Consider the following 24,537-nt stretch of genomic DNA (forward strand, 5'->3'; position numbering starts at 1 on the left):
ATCATGATTTGTGGCTATAGATAGTCTTCTTCCCCCATCCCACAAATTCTGCTCTGTGCCTAAAGCATTAATAATTTCCCAGTTTCTAGTGGCCCAGTTCAGATGTAACAGTGCAACCCATGGGTTGTCGTTACATCCGAACCGGGCTGCTAGAAATAGCTCTGTCAACTGTAATTATTGGATTTTTGTTTTGTTGTTGTTGGTTGGGTTGTTTGGAACAAGTTTGGGTCATTTCTCCTTCAACAACTCAGAGTTCCAGTTTCGCACATCACAGAGCACAACCCAGGAACGGGGCATTCCTGAGTTGTTTTGTAATGTGAAAACTAAGTGGTGAATGGATGGGAGACAGCATGCATGCTCGATCCTGTACAGCCCCAACTAGCTATGGGTTGTCTAACCCATGGTTGGTCATTGTGTCCCAACCGGGTCAGCATGTGGTCAGTGCTCCATGCTTGAATCTGATCACTAAAAGATTCAGCTTCCCACTAAACATGCTTGCCTTAAACAGAATCTCTTGTAAGGAAGAATCCCCGATATTCAAGGGCTGTTAGCTAAATGAGCATTATGAGCATTAGTGTGACAGCAAAATATATGTGATTTAGCTATCCATCTGGTCTAAACATTCATACGCTGGATTGTGTCATTTTCAGCCAGTGGATTTGACTTCACATTTACATCCCAAAATGAGAGCGAAGAAGCTAAAATGCAGCCATTTAAAATATAAAATAAAGGCTGAAGATTCCTGTTTTAAGTATCTGAAGATAAGATTAATAATAATATAGTGCCATCTATTTACATGGCGCTTTACAGAGAATAGGTATGACGGGTTCCTACCCCAAGGGGCTTCCAATCTAAAATAAATACAGAGAGACAAGAGAGAATGGGAGGAATGGATGCATGGGTAAGCAGGGGAAGAATACAGTAAGTGATCACTTCAATTGCACATATTTTCGCTTAGTTTATCTTAGTCATCTGAGTCAGTTTGTTGCCATTCCCATTCAGTTCACATACACTTTTTGCTCTAATTAGCACTATGTACATGACCAAAATGTAGCGCCAATGTGCTGTATAAATGCAGTCAACTAAGGCAAGTTTAAGGCCTTATCGCTGTCCACCTGGCTTCTTGTGTGCGTTGCCTTCTGATTGGGGAATGTGAACAAAGGCTAAGGAATGTGGACGGCACGGTGGGGAGACATATGGCAGTGAATGCAAGTGGGTCTTGCTGCCGATCCCTTATATGTATAGTAATTCCCACTATGTATTTGATGGAGCTTATTCCTAGCCTTAGGGCACAATCCTGTGCTCAGTTACCCGAGAGTAAACTTAATTGAAGGCGGTGGGATTTACTTAAGAGTAAACCTGCATATGATTGCACTGCAATTAAAGAAGCTCTTTAGGAACACCTCATACTGGTGTAATCTTTTTAGAGCCAACACTTCTTTCTACTGACTAGCAGCGTTACTTGGAAGCAATAGCTTTTTGATTCTTAGGCACAAATGCAGCTGCAGACTTTCTGTCTTAACAGGGCAATGAATAGCTATCGGAAAATTACAGCTTAAACAAACATGTTTGTGCTGTCCTACTTTGCTTAAACATATGTGGTCGAAATATGTACATAAGATATTCTTGGAATGAAAGGTAATTCTGCTGACAGCTAAAGAAATTATCATATTTCATAGGTAACTTTGCCTCTTTTCTACTTGAGGAGTATTTCCCATGTTTTTAAATCAAATTGATTTCTGATTGATTTATACTTAAGAAAATGGTGCTCTGCTACAAAATGTACAATAATTGGGCCCCTTTGAGGGAATGGAGTATATATATCCTTGTATAATATGTTGGATTCAAACTAAGTCAATCATGCTTTAGTCCCATTGAAATAATTAAGAGTTATGTTAGTCATGGCTAACTTGCCTGATTGATTTCAGGGCCTAGAACAGGTGTGCAGAACTGTTTTGGGGTGGGGGACTGGATTGCACCCCATGACATCAGGGATTGTGGCCTGCACCTGATGTCACATCAGGGAGCATGGCCCCAAACCTTGATGTAAACACCCCTTTTTTTCTTCATACTGGGGGATATATGGAACTGTGCCAACTGGAGATGGCAGCAGGCATTGGGACTCATCTGCACCAGGGAGAATGTCAACTCTTCCCTGTTCAGACAAGTCTCAATGCCCAGGCTGTCCCGTGTCCCCACTGCTGGTGCTCACCAGCAAGGGAATCCTAGCTGTTATCTCAGACTGGAGATAGCGGGGGGGGGGGGGGTGCCCTCTGTGGGAATTCTTCCAGGGGGCAGGGCTGGAGCCTAAAGCCATGCTCCCTGGAGAAACCCCAAGAGGCTACATGGGCACCCCATGTAACGGACATCCTGCAGCCCTGGACTAGAACATAACATAGTCTGGATTCAACCCAATGTATTGCTTGGTCTGGGTAGTAAGGGAGATTTATGTCTTGACCATTTCAGTGGAAGGCTTGGAATGTTCAGTCGCCCACTGTAATATTTTTGTGAAGTATTTTGGTGATCAAATTGCCTGCATCTGTTCCAGCTTTGACTCCAGTGCAGATATAGTCGAAAGTGGAAGTGTCTAGGCCAGGGGTGACAAACCGTTTTCAGCCCAAGGGCCAAATTCCATTTTGGAGAAGCTCTTGGGGACTGCATTCCAGTGGTGGGTGGGACCACAGGCAAAAGTAGGTGGGGCTGGGAAAAAACCCACATTCCATTGTTACCAACTTATACTAGAAAGCATGTCTAATCAGAATTGAGCATGAGCAGCATGCCTACTTACAAGTAAGCAGGACAAGCCTCTGCAGGACACAGCTTAAACCAAGGGTGGGCAACTTATGACCCTCCAGCTGTTTTCGCCTATACTTCCCACCATCCCCCCATTGGTTATGCTGGCTAGGGCATGCACACACACACACACACACACACACACACCAAACTCATTCTCCCAAGTGCTGGTACTTATGTAGCCAAAACAGCACCATTCGCACACAAGTACCAAAAAAACAACAACTTTAAGGACCCCCCCAAGAAATTAAAAGAAAACCCCAAAGTAGCCTGATGAGGCCTGAGCATGCTCAGTCAGCATGAAATGCTGATTGACTGTTGCAGGGGATGGAATGTTGGGAACACTGGGAGGAAGTGGGAATGGAATGATGTATCCTGAACATTTTGTCGCAAGTCCCACTTCCCAGTAGCTGTATTTCTCCTTTCCATTTGGTTCATATATGTTGGCCCTGAATAGCTCAGTAGGTCAGTAATGGAACAGGGTGAATGGATTGAGCTTAAGTGCAAAGAAAGTGGAGTTGTACAAGGTGGGCATAGCCAGTTGGTGTGATGTGGTACAAATATTGGTTCTACATATGGTCACATTCTCCCTAGAAAGAACAGGCTTGCATTTTTTAGACTGTTTCTTGATTCAGGTTGCCTTTTGAATTCCTAGGCTGAGGCAGTTGATACCCACTGTGCCTTTCCTGAAAGAGAGGCTTTTCAACACATCTTGTGGCGCACTCCTTGGGTAACCTCTTGCTTTCAAACAACTACAATGTGCTCTATATGCAGTTGCCCTTGAAAACGGTTCAGAAACATTGATTAGAAACACAAGAACCAAGCTGATTGCCAGTGTTTGTTAAAACATATACCATGGGGAAAATTGGGGAAATTATCTTTTTCTAGATGGTTATTTCAAAACCGATCTCGTTTGGCTCTGTTTGCTTTCAGAATTGGCAAAGGCTTCCAAGGAGTTATGAAAAGATGGGGTTTTAAAGGCCAGCCTGCTAGTCATGGCCAAACTAAAACACACAGACGACCTGGAGCAATTTCCAATAGTGTACGTATTCTTAACTGTGTTTATTACTTTTGTCAGTAGAAAAAGATAAGTGTTTTTAAAAATAAGTTTATTCCCATGGATCTAGACATTTTAATCAAAGCAGAAGCTCCCTAAATCAAGCAGTCTGTTGGGACACTGCATGTTGATACTGGCACAGATTCCCACTGAACTGCCAAATAATTGTGCATTGGATTGTCTTAGGGTGCACTCCTAAACCCACTTACCTGGGAGTAAGCCCCATTGAACATAATGGGGCTTATTTCTGATTAAACAGGTATGGGATTGCATTGTAAGTGTCAGTTTAACTAGAAAGTATGGTACGGCTAGGTGACAAGGTGCCCTACAGATGTTTTGGACTACAGCTCCCATAATCCCTGACAATTGCCATGCGGACTGGGGCTGATGCATGTTGTAGTCCAAAACATACCCCTGATGTATGGCATGATGTTACGAAATACCTGCTTTGAATTTCTCCTTCTACCCTTGCAGTGTTCCATATAGGGGCATTTCTGTGGTACGTGTCTAACTTATTTTGTATTTTTGAGATAGAAGGTTGCAAGGGTCTTCAAGGGAAAGAAAATGCCCGGACAGATGGGTAACCGCTTCAGGACAGTTAAAGGGCTAAAGGTGAGGATTATGTATGTGGGCTAAAGTTGGGGCTATGTAGGAACACCTGTGATGCCCGCTCTGACTTGATAAAGTTGTTTCCTGGTGCATAATTACCCTCATGTACTAGCAAATATAACTTCTCCTCTTAAGAAATACAAAAGAAGCAAACCAACAAAGGAATGGGGAGATTGCCACTGTTATTACTGTGCCCACTTTGTTTGATTCCTCAAAGTAACAACAGAATTAGTTCAGGGCAAGTGAAGGGGCCTTCCCTAGCACTCGCTTGCCAATGTGGCCACTGATGGAGCCAGGGGAGGAGGGCATGAAATCCTCTGAAGGGCAACCCTGCCATTGTTGAGGCACAGGTCCAACTGTTAAAGTGCCTCAGCACCCAGTGCGTTCCAAGCCTGCCCAACAAACTGAGGAGTGATTTGCCATGTATAATGATGGTGCTTTTATGTTGTTATGTAAAGTGTCTTGCAGCTGTTTTTTTTTAGCTTATGTTCTTATTCATATGAGTCTCTCCCAAAGTACTGTCTTCGGAAATATTTTGTGGTTATAGTTAGAAAATTAAATACATTATAAAACTGTAATAAAATGTTTTGGTTTCAATTTGGTAATTTCAATCTTTCAGGTGTGGCAGGTCAGTGTGAAGTACAATATCATATATGTAAATGGTGCTGTTCCAGGTCATAGAAATTGTTTAGTAAAGGTAAGTTTGACTCTTGAACTATTGCATAATGCGGTGACACAATACACTTAGTGATTGCTTTGTTGCACAATATTGATTCTCTTGTTTCTTCAATATTATATAGTGTCTTCTGCTGCAGTGCCTTGTTCTTTGTTTAAACCATTGTCTTAAAAGGGAAAAACCTTACATTGTTATTCAACAATTACAAGCAGTGAAAGCCATCTCAAAAATTGGACACAGTGATGTTATCAGCTGTTGGTCAAGTATGATCTTTACAAAGGAGCCTGTTAACAAGCAAGATACCTTTTATGTACATACTACAATGACTAAATTATTTATTTTTATTCGGTACTGAGGCATGACCAAGAAAAATCATAATACACTTTTTAAATGAATTCTTCACAAATAAATCCCACAGCGTTGCTTAGAATAGGGGTGGGCAACAGGCAGGCTATTTCGCAGCCCCCGATGCCCCCCAAAGTGTTGCTGCACCGCTGCCAAATTTTAGTGGTGCAGCAGCAGCAAAAAGACGCATTTCCCCTTTAAAACAAGGCACTTGATGACCATACACCTTGTTTTAACACCAAATGGTGCTCTTTCTTTCGGGTCTCACTGCGCACCTTGTTTTAAAGCAGAAATGTGGCTTTTTTGCCACCATACTATCAAAATTCAGCAGGGATCCAGAGTCACGGCAGCAATTTCAACAGCGAGGTATGTATATTCAACACTAGTGCTAACATAAATTATGATGCGCAAGCAAATGCTTTTGGTACTGCACTTATGCTCGTGCAACATAATTTACATTGACGCTAGCGTCAAATAGAATATTGCCCATGGATTCCAGACCCTACCAAATTCAAATGCCAGATTCGGGTCACACAAGAAAATTGTATCAGTGGTGCTTTGTGTTTTCAAATACAAAGAAGTGACGTTTCTGTGTATAGAAAATAACATGATGAGAGAAATATTAGTTTGGTGTCCGCAGTTGGGCAATATCTTGCTCGCTATTTTTTTACACTTGGGTTGGTCCTAATAAATGTCCAGCACTGGATTTTGGCATTTTTCTTACAGACCAGCACAGCTTCCTTTGCTTCTCTTGATGGATATCCATAGCTTCTTCAGTAGTTCTTTTTAACATTAAGATTCTAGCAATACTCGGAGCTGAGAATGGGAGGTTTTAGACAGCCTATGATTCTATGACTGAAAGTGGGAGATCCCTTAGCTCTGAAGAGAAGGGCCACAATCCAGAAAACTTCTGGAGATGCGCTCAGGAGCCTGCCTGCATTAACTGCAGTTTCTCATAGCACGTGACAAACTGCTTCTGTCTTTCGAAAGGTCCTTGCCCTGTAATGCAGAAGCTGCTGACCAGAGAAGGAGGAAAGCCCTCTACTTGCATAGAGTTAATCATACAGCTGCTGGATTGTGGCCACTCTTACATTTAAACACTTGCAAAGCTTATGAAATCAATACTTGGGAAAGGGATGTTAAGTGTTTTTAATGGATTTATTACTTTTTATTAGATTTTATTTTTACTAGATTTGATCTCCACTGAGATCAATCTATACCCAGTAGTTAATTGACCTTCTCGAGGAGAGAATAATTTTGCCTCTGCAAATGTTCCCAAAAAGGGCAGCTTGTTTACACTCCGAGACAACTTTTTACTTTCTAATATTTGCATCCGGTATCCATTTTATTTATTTATAATTTATCCTACATTCCAACAAAAATACCCTCTCAAAGCAGCATGTTGCAATTAACATTCAATGCAAGATACGGCTGGCAGGCACTGTACATTAAAGGGAAAGGAGACACAAGCCCTGCCTTCAGGACAGCAAACTGAAAGAGAAGACACGGGAGGGAAGGGGAGAGAAAAGGTGGAGGAGGGAAATCAGTTTGGCCGTGCTGAAGGAAAAAACATGAGTTGTTAATGGGTTGGGCTTCCCTTACTGCCGTTCCTGTTGGGATGGAGATGGCACCACAACTCTTGGTCCCCTGGCCAGCAACAGGGGTGAGAGTGGCCTTCCTGTTGGTTCTGCAGTTGCAAATGGGCAACAGTTAGAACACCATTCTTGGTGGGAGGGATGCAGGAAGCCGAACATGATATGTTCTGGGCTGCTTATTCTCTGGCTGATGGTTGGGGCCAGGCTGGTCTTCCACTTGCTGAGAGTAGTCTTCTTGGGTGGGGGTGGGGGGGTGAACTCCAAGTGGCCCTTGGCTCCTTAGGCTGGTGAGAGAGACGGGAGTGACCTTTGCTTTGCTGGTGCAGTAACAGGACAATTATTTAATGCAGTCTAGTTATATGTAAAAGGCATAAACTTTTCCTCAGGTTTGGTCTCTTGATGTAGCAGAGGGTTAAGGACAAGAAGCTGTTCCTTCAGCCTAGCCCTTGCTCTTTTGTTTTCTCTCTACCAAGCTGTCGCATTCAATTAGGTTACATGCTGTTTCTATTCCTGTCTTGTTCTAGAAGGGCTCTGGTATGGAAATTGGACCACAAGGTTTGAGGAGTCCTTGACACAACAGTGCTTCAGTCAGCAAAACTACGAACACAGGAAATTGAAAAATGCTGAACCACGGCTTGTTGCCCAGTTAGTGAAATCTGACTGTGTGGGGAAAAAATGGAACAAAACCCCTTTGAATGCAGCTGTCATAGGCATCTCTTTCAATGCCATAGAAGTCAATCTTGACTTATTACAGTATCTTTTTCAGTCCCATCAGATATGTCCTAAGAAGTGGAAAATTGCATTTTCCCCATATTTTTATGCAGTGATGGCTTTAGTCTGGTTCATATTACACCTGGTGTGTAGGTAGTACACATGACCTGAGAAACTGTGCTTGTGCACTCTAACCCACCAGCCAGTCTGGTATGAACTAGTGCCAATGGGCATAAAATATCAAGATTCAGCCACCCCTTTTTAGCAGTGGGTGGATCATGCAAACGGTGCCTACTTCTAGACATCTGTGTTCGTAGGTCCCAGTTCATGTTCTGTGAGCTATCAGGGCTGATTGTTGTCATATCCCATCCTGTGCTCAGTCTATAAGGTGGAATACAGTGTGAACTGGACTTGAGTTGGAGATGAAGGTTCCCTTCCTCCAGTGGGAAGGAGTCTTTCTCCAACTGAGGAAGGGAATTTTTGGATCCAACGCATTGTAACACTTGAGCATTAGAGCGCTGACAGTTTTCCTAATATAGCCTGTCTTACGAAGGTGCACATTCTGTTCAGATAGTTGTAGGCACAAATTACATCCAGTTGTCATTCTGCAGTGTTCTTATATTCTGCATCATGGCAGAAGCGTCCCCTTTTCCTGACTTTGTCCTAAAGCATTTGAAATCTTTAGATGGGAAGGACTGCAAAGCAATTGTGAATGCCAGAAATTTATATCTGGTTCTTCACCAGTCTGCTTCCTGATAAAAGACGATGGGGTTGGGTGTAGGATTGCCTTCCTCGAGTGAAAAGGACCTTCCTCAAGAGGAAGGGCGCTTGAAGGTCCCTCCACTTGATTTTGGGGGACCTCCCCTTCACATAACAGCTCACCCCATTCAGCAGGGTCTCCTCAATCTCTGTGTACATTCTTTGTGGAGGGGCCGCCATGGGAAGGAGAGGGCAAGGAAGTCCACTTCAGCCAACGCAGTTATCTGTATCCGGATTTCAAAGCAGTCATGGTTCAAAGCTGTCAACTATACAGACACCACTGAAAGGGGGAAACATGAAAATGCGTGATTACATTAGCAGTTTTCTAGACTGTAGCAGTAATCAGTGACTGTGCTGAGTGGTGGAGTTCAGCAAGCCCTATTTTGGGATGGAGGGAGGAAGGGGAGGTCTTCAACACAACTTTAACTTGGTTAAAGTTAATGAAATGGCTGGTATCTGACATGCATGTAACTATTGGTTGTGAGGATGCATGTATCTTCTCTTACAGCTTTTAAGTTAGATGTAACTAATGGGACTAGTCAACATTTACAGTTGCCATACTTGCCTTGCACATTCTTCCTCAGTGAAAGCACCACACACTATAATTTACCAAGTCCAAGTCTTGTTGACTGTTGATATAGTAACGAGCACTTCCCAGTAAACTAATATTAGGAAGAAACTGCTAGAAATGGAAAAGACCACAACCTTGGCTCTTATTCACATTACACTCCAGCTCTCCCTTTAGCCAGTTTTACCTATACTACAAAGTAAGTCCTTCAGAATGTGCACCTAAAGTTCTTCATAGTCACTGCATTCACGCATGAGGGCTCTGCACCTGCACAGAGCCCCATTTGGGAAGCTTCTATAGCTGAGGATTTGGGGGCAGGAATGTACCCCAACCAGCCCAGTGTGCATGTCCCCAGTGGGCTCACGCCTGTTCCCTCAGTTCTCTTTCAACTACCACTATGGCAGCCTCATAGGGGATCTTCTCTCTTGTTCACTTCTTCCTGGGGGGAAATTAGAACACTCTTGAGTTTTATTTTCATTTTTTCTCTTACTGTTTCTATCTTACATTTCTATCTGTTTGGTTTTTGTGCTTTTCTTTTTTGGTGATCTTGCGATCGCCTGAGGTATGAGCTTGCCCATTTCCTCTAATCCAGATATTTCAGAGTCCTTCAGAAATCACATAGTCCAACGCACTGCAAACAGGATGCCTCTGAGCCTAGGAATTTGTTGTTTCCAGTAACACAACTGAACCGAGCTCAGTTTCCCTTTCACAGAAAAGTCGGTGCCTGGTTACTCCAAGCTTTCTTCAGTTCAGCAGCCTAATTTAGGTGGAAAAAGCCATTTTGTCGTTGCTCTTGCTAAACAGTTGGGAGTCAAATCAGCCAAGAGATCTACCAATAGAACCCAGTATTCCTTCTACTCATCTCTGTATCATTCAGTGCTATTAGCTGGGAAGATGTTTTGCAATCACATGTGTTTAGGTATATGTAAAAGATTTCATTCACCTCATGTGGGGTGGGCAACTTCTGGGTGTTAAGGGTCCAAAATATGGTGGGGAAGCAGCAAAAAGGGCCTGATCCCCCCCTTTTTTTTTTGCTGCTGTGCCATCCTGCCAATGCGGCTTAATTCCTATTAAAACAAAGGGGAAATCAGCCTTTTTGGTTACTGCGCCACTGAATTTCTGCAGCAAATTCAGCAGCGGCAGTGCGAAAAGGGCCATGGGGGCAGCACGCGTGTTGTCCACCCCTGATATAATCCATTGAAGTTCTCCGGATGGGAGTACTAATGTATTGGGTAAACATTGTATGGCCAGTGAGGTGCATCATTTCCAACCTTTTCATTCAACTGGGAATTCAAATTAGTTTACAGATAGTAGAAAACAATAAAATGGTAGATAATACAATGAGGCACATTAAAATATAAATTTACAGCGGGGTAGCTGTGTTAGGCTACTGCAGGAAAACCAACAAAGAGGCTTGTGGCACTTTAAAGACTAACAGAGTATAGCGTAAGCTTTTTTTTTTTTTTTTTTTACTAGAGCCTATCTATTTCATCTGATAAGATCCACAAAGGCCATAATAAATGTGTTAGTCTTCAAGGTGCCACACTTTATTATGTTTATTAAAATAGCAGTGAGGCAAAACCCAAGTAGCCAAATAATTGCTATCTGCTATCTCAGGTAAATCTTCCCTGGAAGCTTGCTGAAATAAAAATGTTTTTATGGCCTTTCAAAAAGTGAAACACAAAGGAGCTAGCTGAGTCTATATGTTGGAGGGACTTCAATAATTATAGCAGTATCACAGAGGAAGTCCTACCGACACAGTCACCCATTTCACTTGATAGGTACGGGTTGTATGAGAATAGGCACTCCATGAAGCATGCCATTAGAAGTTTTAAATGACAAAACCTAGGGTCTTGATTCCCCCCCACATAAAGCAATTGATTTAGGCTCCCAATTTTGTGTTGGTCAGTCTTACATGGTACTTAATTCATCTGGATGTGTGAACTACAGAACTCAAGAGTCTGGATCTTTGGCAAGGCCAACACTTCTAATGGATTTCGTTTTTGTTAAAGTGTTTCATTCAAGTACATTTTAAACAAAATAATTTGCTGTGAAAGTGTAAAAAATGTTGCTGCTGTCTTCTGCACATAAAAAGCACAGCTATGGTCCATTGGTGCCCTCTTCATTGGTTGCTTGGCAACCATTAAGTCACTGCGCACCTTGGCAGATGTACATTTATAGAAAACATTTTTTCCCAGAAGATGTGAAATACCCAAAATGAATGGTATTAAGGTCTTTCTCAGACCCTAAAACTGCAAAGTCTCTCCTAACTGAACACTGATGTATTTCTGGTTTAATTAGAATATGGTTTTGCGCTCAGCTGTGCACCATGCCACTTAATTGTTCTCTGTTTAGCAGGAAAGTTGACCCCAAAGCATGTTCTTTCCCTTAAGAGAGATTTGTTTTAATTTAAAAAAATTTAATCAAGTAAAATTTTCAGTAAGCAAGTATGTTAGTTGCCTTCTCTGTTCACAGTACATGCAAGCTCATAGATCCAAAGCATGTAGAGCAATATAACATAGGCATAGCAAGGGCCAGAAAAACCACGGTTCTTCTTGGAAAGAAATTGTGGACATTTGCAAAAATTAATACAATGCTAATAATTTAGTTTGTAGCCTACTTCCGATTCCTGGCTGTTCCTCAGTAACCAGATTGAGCAGGATAAAAATATTAAGCATAATGGTGTGTCATCTTGTGCCTGCCCTGTCTGTTAATTTTTCATCAACACAGAGGGCTGAAATTTCTCACTTATCTGTGTTTACATATGAGTTTCACCTGAGCCCATCAAATAGGCAATATGTTTTAGAAATGCTTCACTCACCATGGACTGTGATGCCTCTGGCTACTGAAACCTAATTTGACAGGAAACCGTGGTGCATATGATGTTGGCTCTCTTCAGAATGTAACTGGGTCCTGCTCTTAATTTTTATTTTTAAGTCTCTAAGGGCGCAATCCTATGCATGTTTAGACAGAAAAAAGTCCTGCAACTCCCAGCATTCCTCTAGCCAGTCATGCTGGTTGGTGCATGCTGGGGACTGTATGGCTTTTTTTTCTGTCTAAGGATACATAGGATTGCTCCCTAAGTTACAGTGTAGCTAAACAGTGAATTGCAGCTCACTAAGTTGTTCTAAATTAACATTAAGCAAGCAGGAATGGGGAATGGTGTGTCCAGAAGGCACACAAGTCACCTAGGACATCTTCTTCACTCTAGCACAGCCTTCCCCAACCTGATGCCCTCTGGATATGTTGAACTACAACTCCTACCATCTCCAGCAAGGTTGCCCAACAGCCATCCTGGCTAGGGTGATGGGAGTTGTAATCCAGCACATCTGGAGGATGCCAGGTTGGAGAAGACTCCTCTATCAGGCTGACCTTTTCAGAGGAGCAATCGAGAACAAAGACATCTTGCAAAAACAAATTCAATATTTGATCTCCACAGCTCTTTGATTAACCAATTTTACTGCGGCAAAAAGATTTGAGTCTTGCACACTTTGGAAAGAAGTGTTTTTTTCCGCTCCTATGTAAGTGTCTTACATCTTGTTACAGTTAGTGTAAAAATACTGATACAGCCTGGAGCTTTACTAAGCTGTAAACTGAGCTGTGACTTCACCCTGTTGCTAAGCATCCAGCTTGCCACATGCTCAAACAATTTTGCTGATTATTCTGCCAAACTCTAGTTGTTTGTACTTGACAGCTCACTCTGCTGACAATAGCACACAGTCTTGTAGGTCTGTTTCCCTAGGTGTCTGCAGTGCATTAATTTGCTATTCTGCAAAACCATGATCAAAACCCAGTAACATTTTCTGCATCCATTTCCATGCTCCCACCTGCTGTGCAGCTTTTATTGTCAGATACTTGCCAGTTTCCAAAACAGGTGCTGGGGGGCGCAAGTTGAAGAAGCACCTTCTCTGTGTGTGTCCCCTTGGCCCTTACAGATCATCAAGTCACAGGCCCTGCTGTTGGTGCTCCTGCCTTTGTAGGTGTGGTGGCGACATGATCTGGGACCGGTCTGTCGACATGGATTCCCTGGCCAATTCACTCCTGACGTTTAGAAGTTTAGTAACATCCTTTTTATTCAGGAAAGGGTTTAGATCACTGAGATGGAACTGATTTTTTAAAATTTTTGTTCTTTTTTTGCTTTTGATTATTTGGTTTTATATCAGAATTGTAAAAAAAAATTACTGTGGCTTTTACTAGCCCTGCGGGCTGTCAACATTTTAAAGACACAGTAAGATGGCATACGCATGTGCCTTCCAAAAGGCCATACTTCCAAAAAGCTTTTGACAGAAGTCCTTTGCTAAGGCTCCTGAGCAAACTTAGGAGTCATGAGATAAGAGGACAAATTCTTTCATCAGTCAGTAACTGGTTAAAGAACAGTACGAAGAGAGTAGGAATAAATTAACAGTTGTCACAATGGAGGGATGTAAATGGTAGAGCCCCCTACGGATCTCTGTTGGGGCCAATGCATTTTAACTTGTTCATAAATGATCTGGAGTTAGGGATGAGCAGTGAGGTGATCAGATTTGTGGATGATGCCAAGTTATTCCGGGTGGTAGAACAACAACAGATTGCAAAGAGGTCCAGAAGGGTCTCTCCAAGCTGGGCAAGAGAATGACAAATGGGGTTCAATTTTTGCTTTGTGCATAAAGTCATGCACATTTGGGCACAAAATCCTACACATACACGGATGAAGTCAGAGCGGATGGTACCTAGGGAGGCTTCCCTCCCAATGCAAGTACAGCCTTGGGGGGTGATTTTCATCAGGACCATGGCAGGAGATAATGGGTTAAATTCCTCTCCCCATCAGCCTCCATAGCTGCTATTTACATTTAAAAAACTGTGTATGTTGATTGCTTTCATGTAATTACCATCTACTTTGGCCCATAGTGTTCACCTCTTAGGCTAACAATGGGGGCATTGATATACCAATTATTGCTTACCCATGTTATATCTATTGGGAAGGAAACAGTACCTAAACCTAATCCATGTGTCGCTTCTCCAACACAGCAGTGGTATGGCAGCAGTGCCGCTGGGTGGCACTAATCTTTCTGCAAAGTTTCACACGTTTCCTACATGGTAGCAAACATTATAGATAAATGAAAGGGAAACTAATGGAATAATGATTTAAAAGAATAGTTCTCCAGCCCTATTCTTGGCATAGAACTATCCCCACACAATGTTGGCACAAGCAATCTGAGTCGCAATGGCATGGGTGGGATTTGATCCTGCCACCTTTTGTATGGACCAGCTTTTAAATGCCCAGGATATGATCCTGGAAATTGTTGTTTGCCGTTGATCAGGATTGCCAGGTCCACATTTCACATGTGTTAACTTATGTGGACACCCCAAGACAGCACATCTGAGAAGAACGGGGTTGATCCAGACACTCTTAAGCACATTGAAGTCCAGCTGCTTTCAGTAGGAAAGAGTTAATCACATGCTTAACACTCTGCCATTGAATGAAGTGCAACTTAGATGTGCTTACCTTTGGCCAGATAGTGTCCATAATGTCTGAAGTGAACTGTTTTTGGAACCTTCTGCTTTGTGTTACTGTGACCTAGCTATAAGCCTCTTCCTTTTTAGAACTATTGAATGGGCTATCAGAATATTCAGGCTTGTAATTCCCTTTTCTATACACTTCCCGTGCGATGTCTTCACTAATTTGGGAGAAACTGGGCTCTACATTTACACAATGACCTATTTTCACAGCTTAGAACAGGTATCTCCAACCTTTTTGGGCTGGTGGGCACATTTGGAATTTTGACAATGTATCATGGACGCCATCACAAAATGGCTGCCATTGTGGGTGCACCCAGTCGCAAAACACTCATTTCACAGAACAACAGACTTGAGGCTGAAAAACAGGTAGGGTGTCCAAGATCCTGAATACAAAGCAGAACTGAGGTCTGAGCCCCGAAACACAGACCCTCTCTTTTTAACCCACAGTTCTCTCGCTCATATTCAGGATCAGCCACACAAAACACTCTCACTCCTTCTTGCCCCACACTCCCAGCACACAAGATCCACTCACCCCAGTTGCTCATTTATTTCTCTCTTTCAGGATCACCTCCCCGCAAAGCCTCCCCCACACCTCTCTCTCTCACACTCACTCTCCCACGCTTAAAATACCCATCTGTACCCCCTCCCTGCTTTCTCCCCACCATCGGGTCACCTCACACACCTCCCTAATGCCTCTCATTGCTCTCCACAGCCCTTCCCAGCCCAATGTCCCCTCCAAAAACTACAGAAGTTGTTTATAAGGTATCTGACAAGTATAATAAATAATGTGTGTTTATTTTAATTAGTATTAGTTGTACACATTAAGAGTAGTTTGTAAAAGGAGAAGCAAAAACAATTTAGATGCCAGTTTCTTCAGCTGATGCCCTATTTTAGCATTCATTTTGTGTTTTATGTTCTTTGTGATTTTCTGCCCTTTTTTTAAATCAACCCCTTTTGCTCTTGTTGTGTTCTAGGTCAGTGATTCATCTTTACCAGCATACCGAGATGACTATAAGAACTCACCATTCCCAACATTTTTTGCTGATGGTGAAGAAGAGCTGCCCGATGACCTGTATGACGAGGAAGTTTTCCAGTTCACTGAGCCCTCCATTGCATTCACTTAGCTACTGACATCCTGAAGAATACGCAACCTTCCCATCATACATGTCAATCCGAAGGCGCAATGCAAGACGGTATCCAGGTTCCTTTGACATCATCAACCTTCCCAACACAACCCCGGACACCTGGTTATTCTTGTCAAGCATTTTCTTTACGACAACAGATTCTAAAACTGCACTGAAATATATAAACTAGTTATAGCAAACTGAAGAGCGGCTGAAGGAAGATGAACAAAGAAATGGTGACACTGCTGATTGACAACTTTAAAAAAAATTAAATTTCAAAACCTTCCGAACAGATAAAGTTAGCATATCAGTACTATTGGAACCGTTTGCCTCGATCATATTATGAAATAGATGTGTACTTTGTTTTCCCCCCTTCCTTAAAAGAACATGAACAATAATTATTTACTTGATTAAAAACAGATTTTCATTTTAAGTTTACTCTGTTGTGTGGTGATGCAGAGATGTCTATTGCTTTACAAAGAACAAGCTTGCCACTGTTCAGTGTCACTGCAAAACTGTCTCTTCACAAAACCTACCATCAGAAATTTGATATCTCCTATATTCCCCTTCCCTGTTTCATCAAAAATATCCTAGGACTTAAATTGTATTTAAATTAGACCTTGCAAGCAACAGGGATTTGATCAAAAAATGTGAAATTGACCTGGTTTCAAGGAGAACCAATTTTATGAAATCCCACCCAACACACACACACACCTTTGTTTCACTGATAAATTGGCGTGTTTTCTTGGGAATAAGTTTCATTGTGCTCAAATGGACCTATTTCTAATTAGACATGCACAGGATTGCACTATTCATCTGATTCTCTCCTCTCCCCACCCACTACCACCCCCAAAAAAGTATGGCATGGGGCACCTTTTTAATATTTGGGTTTACTTTTGAATAAAGCATCTCTGGTTTTTGCAAGACATTCTTTTTTTATATAATAAATTCAAAAAATTAAAACAGCCCATTTCAATGCAAGTGAAATGCCTTTTCAAGCCAGTCCTGTCATAAGCCTCATACATGTTTTCTGTATGAAAGACACGTGCCCTATACCATAGGAATATAGACAGAAAAGTTCACTTATCACAGTGGTTTTTCAAACTTCCTACCTTTCCCCATGAACTTCTCAGCAGGGGCTGGTGACAGAGAGCTTCGGCTATTGGGCGGTATAGAAATGTAATAAATAAAGATGCTGCCACAAGATGGGGTGATGGGCTGAAGTTTAGATGGCTTTAAAAAGGGATATATGTTCCTGGATATATTGCGGAGGTGAGGGTTCAACAGTAGGGGAGGGCTTATTGCCTTTGAAAGCTTCTTAGAAACATCCATCTGGCCCCTGTGGGAAGCAGGATATGAACCCTTGGTCTGTTCCAGCAGGATTTGTGTATACCAGGGGTGGGGAATGTGTTGTCCTCCAGATGTTGCTGGACTACAACTATCAACCCTAGTCACCATAGCCAATGCTGTGAGATGATGGGATTTGCATTGAACATCTGGAGGACCATGCATTCCCCATCCCTGGTGTACACTAAGCTATGGGGAACTGACCAGGCCTGCATAAATTCAGAATGCACCCTAGAACACAGCAATCCTAGTCTTGCTGGCAAAAATAAATAGTGCATTTCAGAAGGTTTATTAGCTTCTACTACTTGAAGAATTCCAACAAGAAGAAAAGGTGGAAGACAACAGAAGAAGCCAATGTGGCTTCACAAAAAGCTTAGGGATGACCTGAAAACAAAAAAGGACACATATAGGAAGTGGAAAGAAGGCCAAGTAACAAAGGAAGAGTACAGGCAGGTAGCACAGAATTGCAGGGATGGCGTCAGGAAGGCTAAAGCGGAGAACGAGCTGAGGTTAGCGAGAGATGCTAAAAACAACAAAAAGGCTTTCTTCAGCTACGTGCATAGTAAAAGGCAGAGGAAAGAAATGGTTGTTCAGCTATTAAATAAGGATGGCAAAATGATAACAGATGACAAAGAAAAGGCAGAGGTGCTCAATTCCTACTTTGGCTCAGTCTTCTCCCAAAAGAGGGTCTATGACCCCCCCCCCCCCGGCAAAGGCGAAGTACAGGCTGAAGGGGCAGGATTGCAGCTTGAGATCGACAGGCATATGGTCAAGGAACACCTCATTACTTTGAATGAGTTCAAATCTCCAGGGCCAGATGAACTGCATCCTAGAGTCATAAAGGAACTGGCAGAAGAACTCTCAGAACCGCTGTCTATTCTCTTTGAGAAATCATGGAGGACGGGGGAAGTGCCAGATGACTGGAGGAGGGCTAACGTTGTCCCTATCTTCAAAAAGGGTAAAAAGGAGGAACCTGGGAACTACAGACCAGTCAGTCTGACATCAATCCCTGGGAAAATTCTGGAGCAGATCATAAAGCAATCCATCTGGAAGCACCTTGACAACAATGCCGTGATTACTCGAAGCCAACATGGATTTGTCAAAAACAAGTCCTGCCAGATAAATCTGATCTCATTTTTTGATCAAGTAACCTCCCTTGTGAACCATGGGAATGCTGTAGACATCATATACCTCGACTTCAGCAAAGCTTTCGACAAAGTGCCCCATGATATCCTGATGAGCAAACTAGCTCGAAGTGGGCTAGATGAAACAACGATCCGGTGGATCCACAGTTGGCTACAGAATCGGACTCAAAGAGTGCTTATCAATGGGACCTTCTCAAGCTGGGGAGAGGTAACGAGTGGGGTACCGCAGGGCTCAGTCCTGGGCCCAGTGCTCTTCAACATTTTTATGAATGACTTGGAGGAGGAGGTGCAGGGAATGCTGATCAAATTTGCAGATGACACAAAATTGGGAGGGATAGCTAATACTTTGGAAGACAGAAACAAAATTCAAAGTGATCTGGATAGACTGGAGTGCTGGGCAGAAAACAACAGAATGGCATTTAATAGGGACAAATGCCAAGTTCTGCACCTAGGAAAAAGAAAGCATATGCACAGTTACAAGATGGGGGATACGTGGCTCAACCACACTACGAGCGAGAAGGATCTTGGAATTGTTGTCAATCACAAGCTGAATATGAGCCAACAATGTGATGTGGCTGCAAAAAAGGCAAATGCTATTTTGGGCTGCATTCATAGAAGCATTGCTTCCAAATCCCAGGAAGTACTAGTTCCCCTCTACTCAGCACTGGTTAGGCCTCATCTGGAGTACTGTGTCCAGTTCTGGGCACCACACTTTAAGAAGGATGCAGACAAACTGGAGAGGGTTCAAAGGAGGGCAACAAAGATGATCAGGGGACTGGAAACAAAGCCCTATGAAGAGAGACTGAAAGAACTGGGCATGTTTAGCCTTGAGGAGAGAAGACTGAGGGGAGATATGATAGCATTCTTCAAGTACTTGAAAGGTTGTCACAGAGAAGAAGGCCAGGATCTCTTCTTGATCATCCCAGAGTGCAGGACATGGAATAATGGGCTCAAGTTACAGGAAGCCAGATTCCGGCTGAACATCAGGAAAAACTTCCTGAGTGTCAGAGCAATACGACAATGGAACCAATTACCTGGGGAAGTGGTAGGCTCTCCCACACTGGAGGCCTTCAAGACGAGGCTGGACAGCCATTTGTCAGGGATTCTCTGACTTGGATTCCTGCATTGAGCAGGGGGTTGGACTTGATGGCCTTGTAGGCCCCTTCCAACCCTACTATTCTATGATTCTATAACCCCTAATAAGCTTCTGAAGAATCCCAGGGTTCTGTAGAACACAGCTTCAGCATCCCATGTTAAATTTCAGTAAGGAGCAGTGCTCATTGAAATGCTTCTGATTTGAGAAGCTTGCTTGACTTAATCATTTGCTTTCTTTCTGCCCCTCTTTTAATGAAATAACATGGAAAATGAAGATGAGGAGCATTAATCTTTCAAAATGGAACTTCTTGCAACTATAACTTGTCAAATGTTGGGAGACAGAAAGGCATGGGTTGACGTACGGTTCAAGAGACCTTTCCACAGAAGGAAGCCACCCCTCTCGGCGGTGGCTTTCCTCTGCCACTTTTGCTACAGCGGATCTGACCGCCAACAACACAAGCCACTTCCTTCACTGGAATGGTAGCTTCAGCAGCAGCTGTCAGAGTTGCGGAAGGCAAACCTGCAGAGGAAGCTGCTTGAGTATCTGCGGTTCACTTACGTCTATCTTAACAACTCCAAGGATTTTTCTTCTTCCTCCAAAGTATACAGTAACGAGATATGTAGAATAAGGTGGATAGTAAAAAAATAAATTCTTGTCAATTTTTCCCAAATCTGATTGACACAGATAATATAAGTTGCTCTGGACCTTTCAGGAACGAACACAATCTTGTGAGCAGGTAAGTGTGCCTTCCCTCTCCCATGTTTCCCTAGCAACAAAAATGGAGGGGGGGGAATTACTGTTAAGAAACCGTTTTCAAGTTTGCCTGTTAACAGTTCTCTACAGATGACAACCCCAGCTACTCCCTCAATTATTTTAAAAAGAAAAAGATTGCACTTATAAGAGAAAACCCAATTGTTCTTCTCTATCACTGTTCATCCCTTACTCCCAAATCTGTCGCATTAATAAATGTCTAAACTGCTTGGATGACAGTCATGCCTTTTCACCGAAATCTGGATGACAGTCATGCCTTTTCACCGAAATATAATGCCATGTCAGCCTCAGTTATCAATTCTTATAAATGCTAATGTTTTAAATATGAGTTCCTAACTAATCATTTCACACAAGGTATTGGAAATAATTGCTTATTTATAAGCATAATGAGATTTTAATTAAAAAACAATTCCATTTTAAACCCCACATATTAAATATAAAAGATGTTTTGAAACTATACACCTAATCTATTAATCTAGAATCAAGGAGGGGAGGCACCCATATCATTTAATTTCATAGTTATATTAGTGTTAATTTACAAGACATTTTGTAGCCATGTCCTATAATTGCAAGCCCACACACACACACACACACACACACACACTTGCTTAACTTTGAGATTACTATGAGTAATGTGTTAACTTCAAAATCTTTGCTATTAAGTGATATGTTTAAATCACTTAAACATATCCATAAGGGTAATCATTGATTAAAAAAAGTTACCTACTTTGCATTACAACAGGGAACACTGTTTTGTTTTGTTTTTAGCTATGTGTTGTGTTTTTAGACCTTTTCCTGCGGCTAGTTTTTACTCTGGTTTTTACTTCAGCTTTATTTTGCTTTAAACTTTTAAAAGTTTTGTATTATGTTTGATCATGTAGTTTAGGGTTTTGATTTTTGTGAACTACCCAGAGAGCCTTGGCTATTGGGTGATATAGAAATGACTTTAAATAAATAAATAGTTGCTGGGGGAATTCATTTCCCTCCAGCTACTGTGAGGATGGCAGCTAAGCTCAGAGGAAACAAGGAATTCTGGGGGGGGGGTAGGGGGGGAGTGCTGGTTGCAGATGATGTCAGCAGCATCACTGCTAGTAAGGAAGTGTGAGTGCTGCTTCCCTGTGAGTCCTGGCTCCACTACACCACTGCTTAGAAGGTGATGGACTCTCCTTCGCTGGCGGTATTGAAGCAGAGCCTCAACGTCCATCTGGCAGGGATGCTGTACTTGCATCCTGAGCGGGGTTGGACCAGTGTCGGTGGGGCGGTGAATCCACTCTGGGTTTCCGTTTGAACCATTACATCAGGAAAAACATCCTGACTGTTAGAGCAATAGGACAGTGGAACCAATTCCCTAGGGAGGTGGCGGGCTCTCCCACTGGAGGCATTCAAGACGAGGCTGGACAGCCATCTGTCGGGGATGCTCTGACTTGGATTCCTGCACTGAGCAGGGGTTGGACTCAATGGTCTTATAGGCCCCTTCCAACCCTACTATTCTATGAGTCTATCTGCCAGCCAGCAATTAAATAAGATGCAACAGGATGATGGTTTGAAAAAGTAGGGTTCAGATGTGATGTTGTTCTAATGTATTTGTTTCTCCAGCGCAAGTATGTAGTATGTCCTTTCTCAATGCCAAGAGATGCGTTTCTTTGCTTTCTGGTGAGTGCAGGAAACCTCCCATTTGCCTGCTCTATTGGTGTCTCCATTTCTCGGTTTTGCAAAGTAAGAATAAAAGTACTTGTCTCCAGGACAGTTTCGTAATTGTGCCATCACATTCACGAAATGTTATGGGGGTCCAGCTGCACAATCCCTTCTAACTGGTAGCACTAGACGCCCTCTGTCTGGAAGCAGCCTAAATGGTAAAAGCAAGGTACAAATCTGGGTGTTACAGAACCTGCGTTCTGGCTTTCCCTCCGATTCCAACCCTGAGATCACATGAGTTTAGGAGGAGAAGAAAAGCGAGTCAAATTTGGTACTAATCCTGAGATTTTTGCTGCCACCTGCGGATGTCTTTCCCTTTCCACCTGTTCTGTGTAATCCTTGGGAATGTGAGAAACACCATGGTTCCATTCCATGCCTTCCCTTTGAGCTAGCCTTTTAGCTCACATTAGGCATCCAAGTACCCTCCCGAAAGCATTGCAAGGTTGTCTTTGACTGTCTCCCATCTTTGACTGTCTCTCATCCCTGCCAATGTCTGACAGCTCACATCTGTCATTCCCTGGCAGATCTTAGAACAAGTATGCACTGTTCACATTTCCAGGCACATTGTTCACAGGCAGAACCTTAAAAGCTGATAATAGCTTCATAAAAAGGCTATCACAAAAGCCTGAAGCATCCTCTTTAATTCCTTGGCGGTAATTGGCAACCACATCTTCAGGTTTTAATTATATGCCACAAAAGAGATGGAAGTGTAATGCTTAGAATCCTGGTTGTTTTCCATTTAATATCATTTTGGAGTGGATCTTTTGAGTTTGCCGTGGGGAATTGAAATCGAGGCTATGGGTACATCTATAACAGAATTTGTTTGTTTGTTTGTTTGTTTGTTTGACATGCACACACTACCTTATTTCCCAAAAAGCCATCAAGGTGGTATACAATAATTTAAAACCATAAAACCTTAACACAATTCTTTTAAACAGTAAAATGTTAAAACTGCACAATTAAAAAGCCTGGATTAAAATGATGTGCCTTCAAACTAGGAGATGACCACCTATGCACTGCAAGGCAGGAGAAGCGCAGAGGGGATTGTTCCCTCCATGCTTTGCCTGCCCTGCATTTTCGGCTAGACAGCTGATTGCGACTGTCTACCTGTGGGAAGGCTGAGCGGGGGAGGAGGCTGCCATACAACACATTGGATGTGTCATACAGGCATTTCCGCCCTTTCTAAAAGCCAAGTAAGTGAGGGGCCCAGAATTAAGATTGCCGGGAGAATTATCAACAACCTCGGATACGCAGATGATACCACCCTAATGGCAGAAAGCGAAGAGGATCTAAAGAGCCTCTTGTTGAGAGTGAAAGAGGAGAGTGCAAAAGCTGGTTTGAAACTCAACATTAAAAAAACTAAGACCATGGCATCTGGCCCTATCACTTCCTGGCATATAGAAGGGGAAGAAATGGAAGCTGTGACAGATTTTATTTTCTTGGGCTCCAAGATAGGGATGGGGGAGAATTTCTCCCTGAAACTTCGGGGGGCCGAGTGCCAACGCATTCGGCCCCCCCAAAATCGGCGGTGAAATTCTCCCCCACCCCCCCGCCACCCCCCCCGCCGCACCCCCGGGATGGGACTTACCTTTCACGAATGTCCCTCCTGGCGGCGGGTCCCGGCGGCGGTTCGTCGGGTCTTCGTCAGGGGCGGGGGCGGCAGCCGGTCTTTCGACCGGCTGCCGCCGCCGCCATTACAAGGAAAGTTAAAAAAAAAACACCCCCGTGATAGGCTACGTAACGATTAACATGGCCTATCACGGCTGACTTGGCAGATCTAGCCGTGATAGACTACGTAAATCGTTATGTAGCCTATCATGGGGCTTTTTTTTTTACTTTTCTTTTGAAGTTCGCGGCCGGGGAGACGGGGCGCTTCTCCCCCGCCTGAATTTCGGCCGGGCGAGGCAGGAAGCCTCCCCCCCCCAGCCTGAACTTCGGGGGGAGAAGCGAAGCGCCTCCCCCCCACCGCGAAGCAAGCTGCGAGACCAGGTAAGTGACTTTCGTACATCCCTACTCCAAGATCACCACAGACAGTGACTGTAGCCATGAAATTAAAACACGCTTGCTCCTTGGGAAGAAAGCTATGGCAAACCTAGACAGCATAGTAAGAAGCAGAGACATCACCTTGCCGACAAAGGTCCGTCTAATCAAAGCTATGGTTTTCCCAGTAGTAATGTATGGCTGAGAGAGCTGGACTATAAGGAAGGCTGAGCGCCGAAGAATTGATGCTTTCGAAATATGGTGCTGGAGAAGACTCTTGCGAGTCCCCTGGACTGCAAGGAGGTCAAATCAGTCAATCCTAAAGGAAATCAACCCTGAGTGCTCATTGGAAGGACAGATACTGAAGCTGAAGCTCAAATATTTTGACCACCTAATGCGAAGAGAAAACTCTCTGGAAAAGACCCTGATGCTGGGAAAGACTGAAGGCAAAAGGAGAAGGGGACGACAGAGGATGAGATGGCTAGATAGCATCACCGATGCAATGAATATGAACTTGAGCACGCTCCGGGAGAGAGCGCAGGACAGGAAGGCCTGGCGTGCTATGGTCCATGAGGTCACGAAGAGTCGGACACGACTGAACGACTGAACAACAAGTGAGGGGCAGTCGTAGTTCTTGAGGGAGCACATTCCATGGTTTAGGAGCAACACAGGAGAAAGCCCTTTCACACATGCCTGAGAAATGGGCCTGTGCAGGCAATAATGCCCTCAAGAGGGCCTCTCCTGCAGATCTTAATATCCAGGTATGT

General features: G+C 43.2%; 1 protein-coding gene across 1 annotated transcript in view; it reads left to right on the top strand.

The window, feature by feature from the left end:
* Nucleotides 1-16,687, top strand: part of MRPL3 (mitochondrial ribosomal protein L3) — a 34,823-nt gene extending 18,136 nt beyond the window's left edge. Inside the window, exons 7-10 of the mRNA XM_084858183.1 lie at nucleotides 3,727-3,835; nucleotides 4,385-4,462; nucleotides 5,079-5,156; nucleotides 15,587-16,687. Coding sequence (XP_084714309.1) covers nucleotides 3,727-3,835; nucleotides 4,385-4,462; nucleotides 5,079-5,156; nucleotides 15,587-15,736 — 415 coding nt within the window. The 3' untranslated portion in view covers nucleotides 15,737-16,687. The remainder of the gene's footprint in view (nucleotides 1-3,726; nucleotides 3,836-4,384; nucleotides 4,463-5,078; nucleotides 5,157-15,586) is intronic.
* The last annotated feature ends 7,850 nt before the right edge of the window (nucleotides 16,688-24,537 follow it).

The sequence above is a fragment of the Heloderma suspectum genome, chromosome 5 (assembly GCF_057233095.1).
Source record: "Heloderma suspectum isolate Gila_16-S chromosome 5, 16-S_ref, whole genome shotgun sequence".
In the NCBI taxonomy this organism is placed as follows: Eukaryota; Metazoa; Chordata; class Lepidosauria; order Squamata; family Helodermatidae; genus Heloderma; species Heloderma suspectum.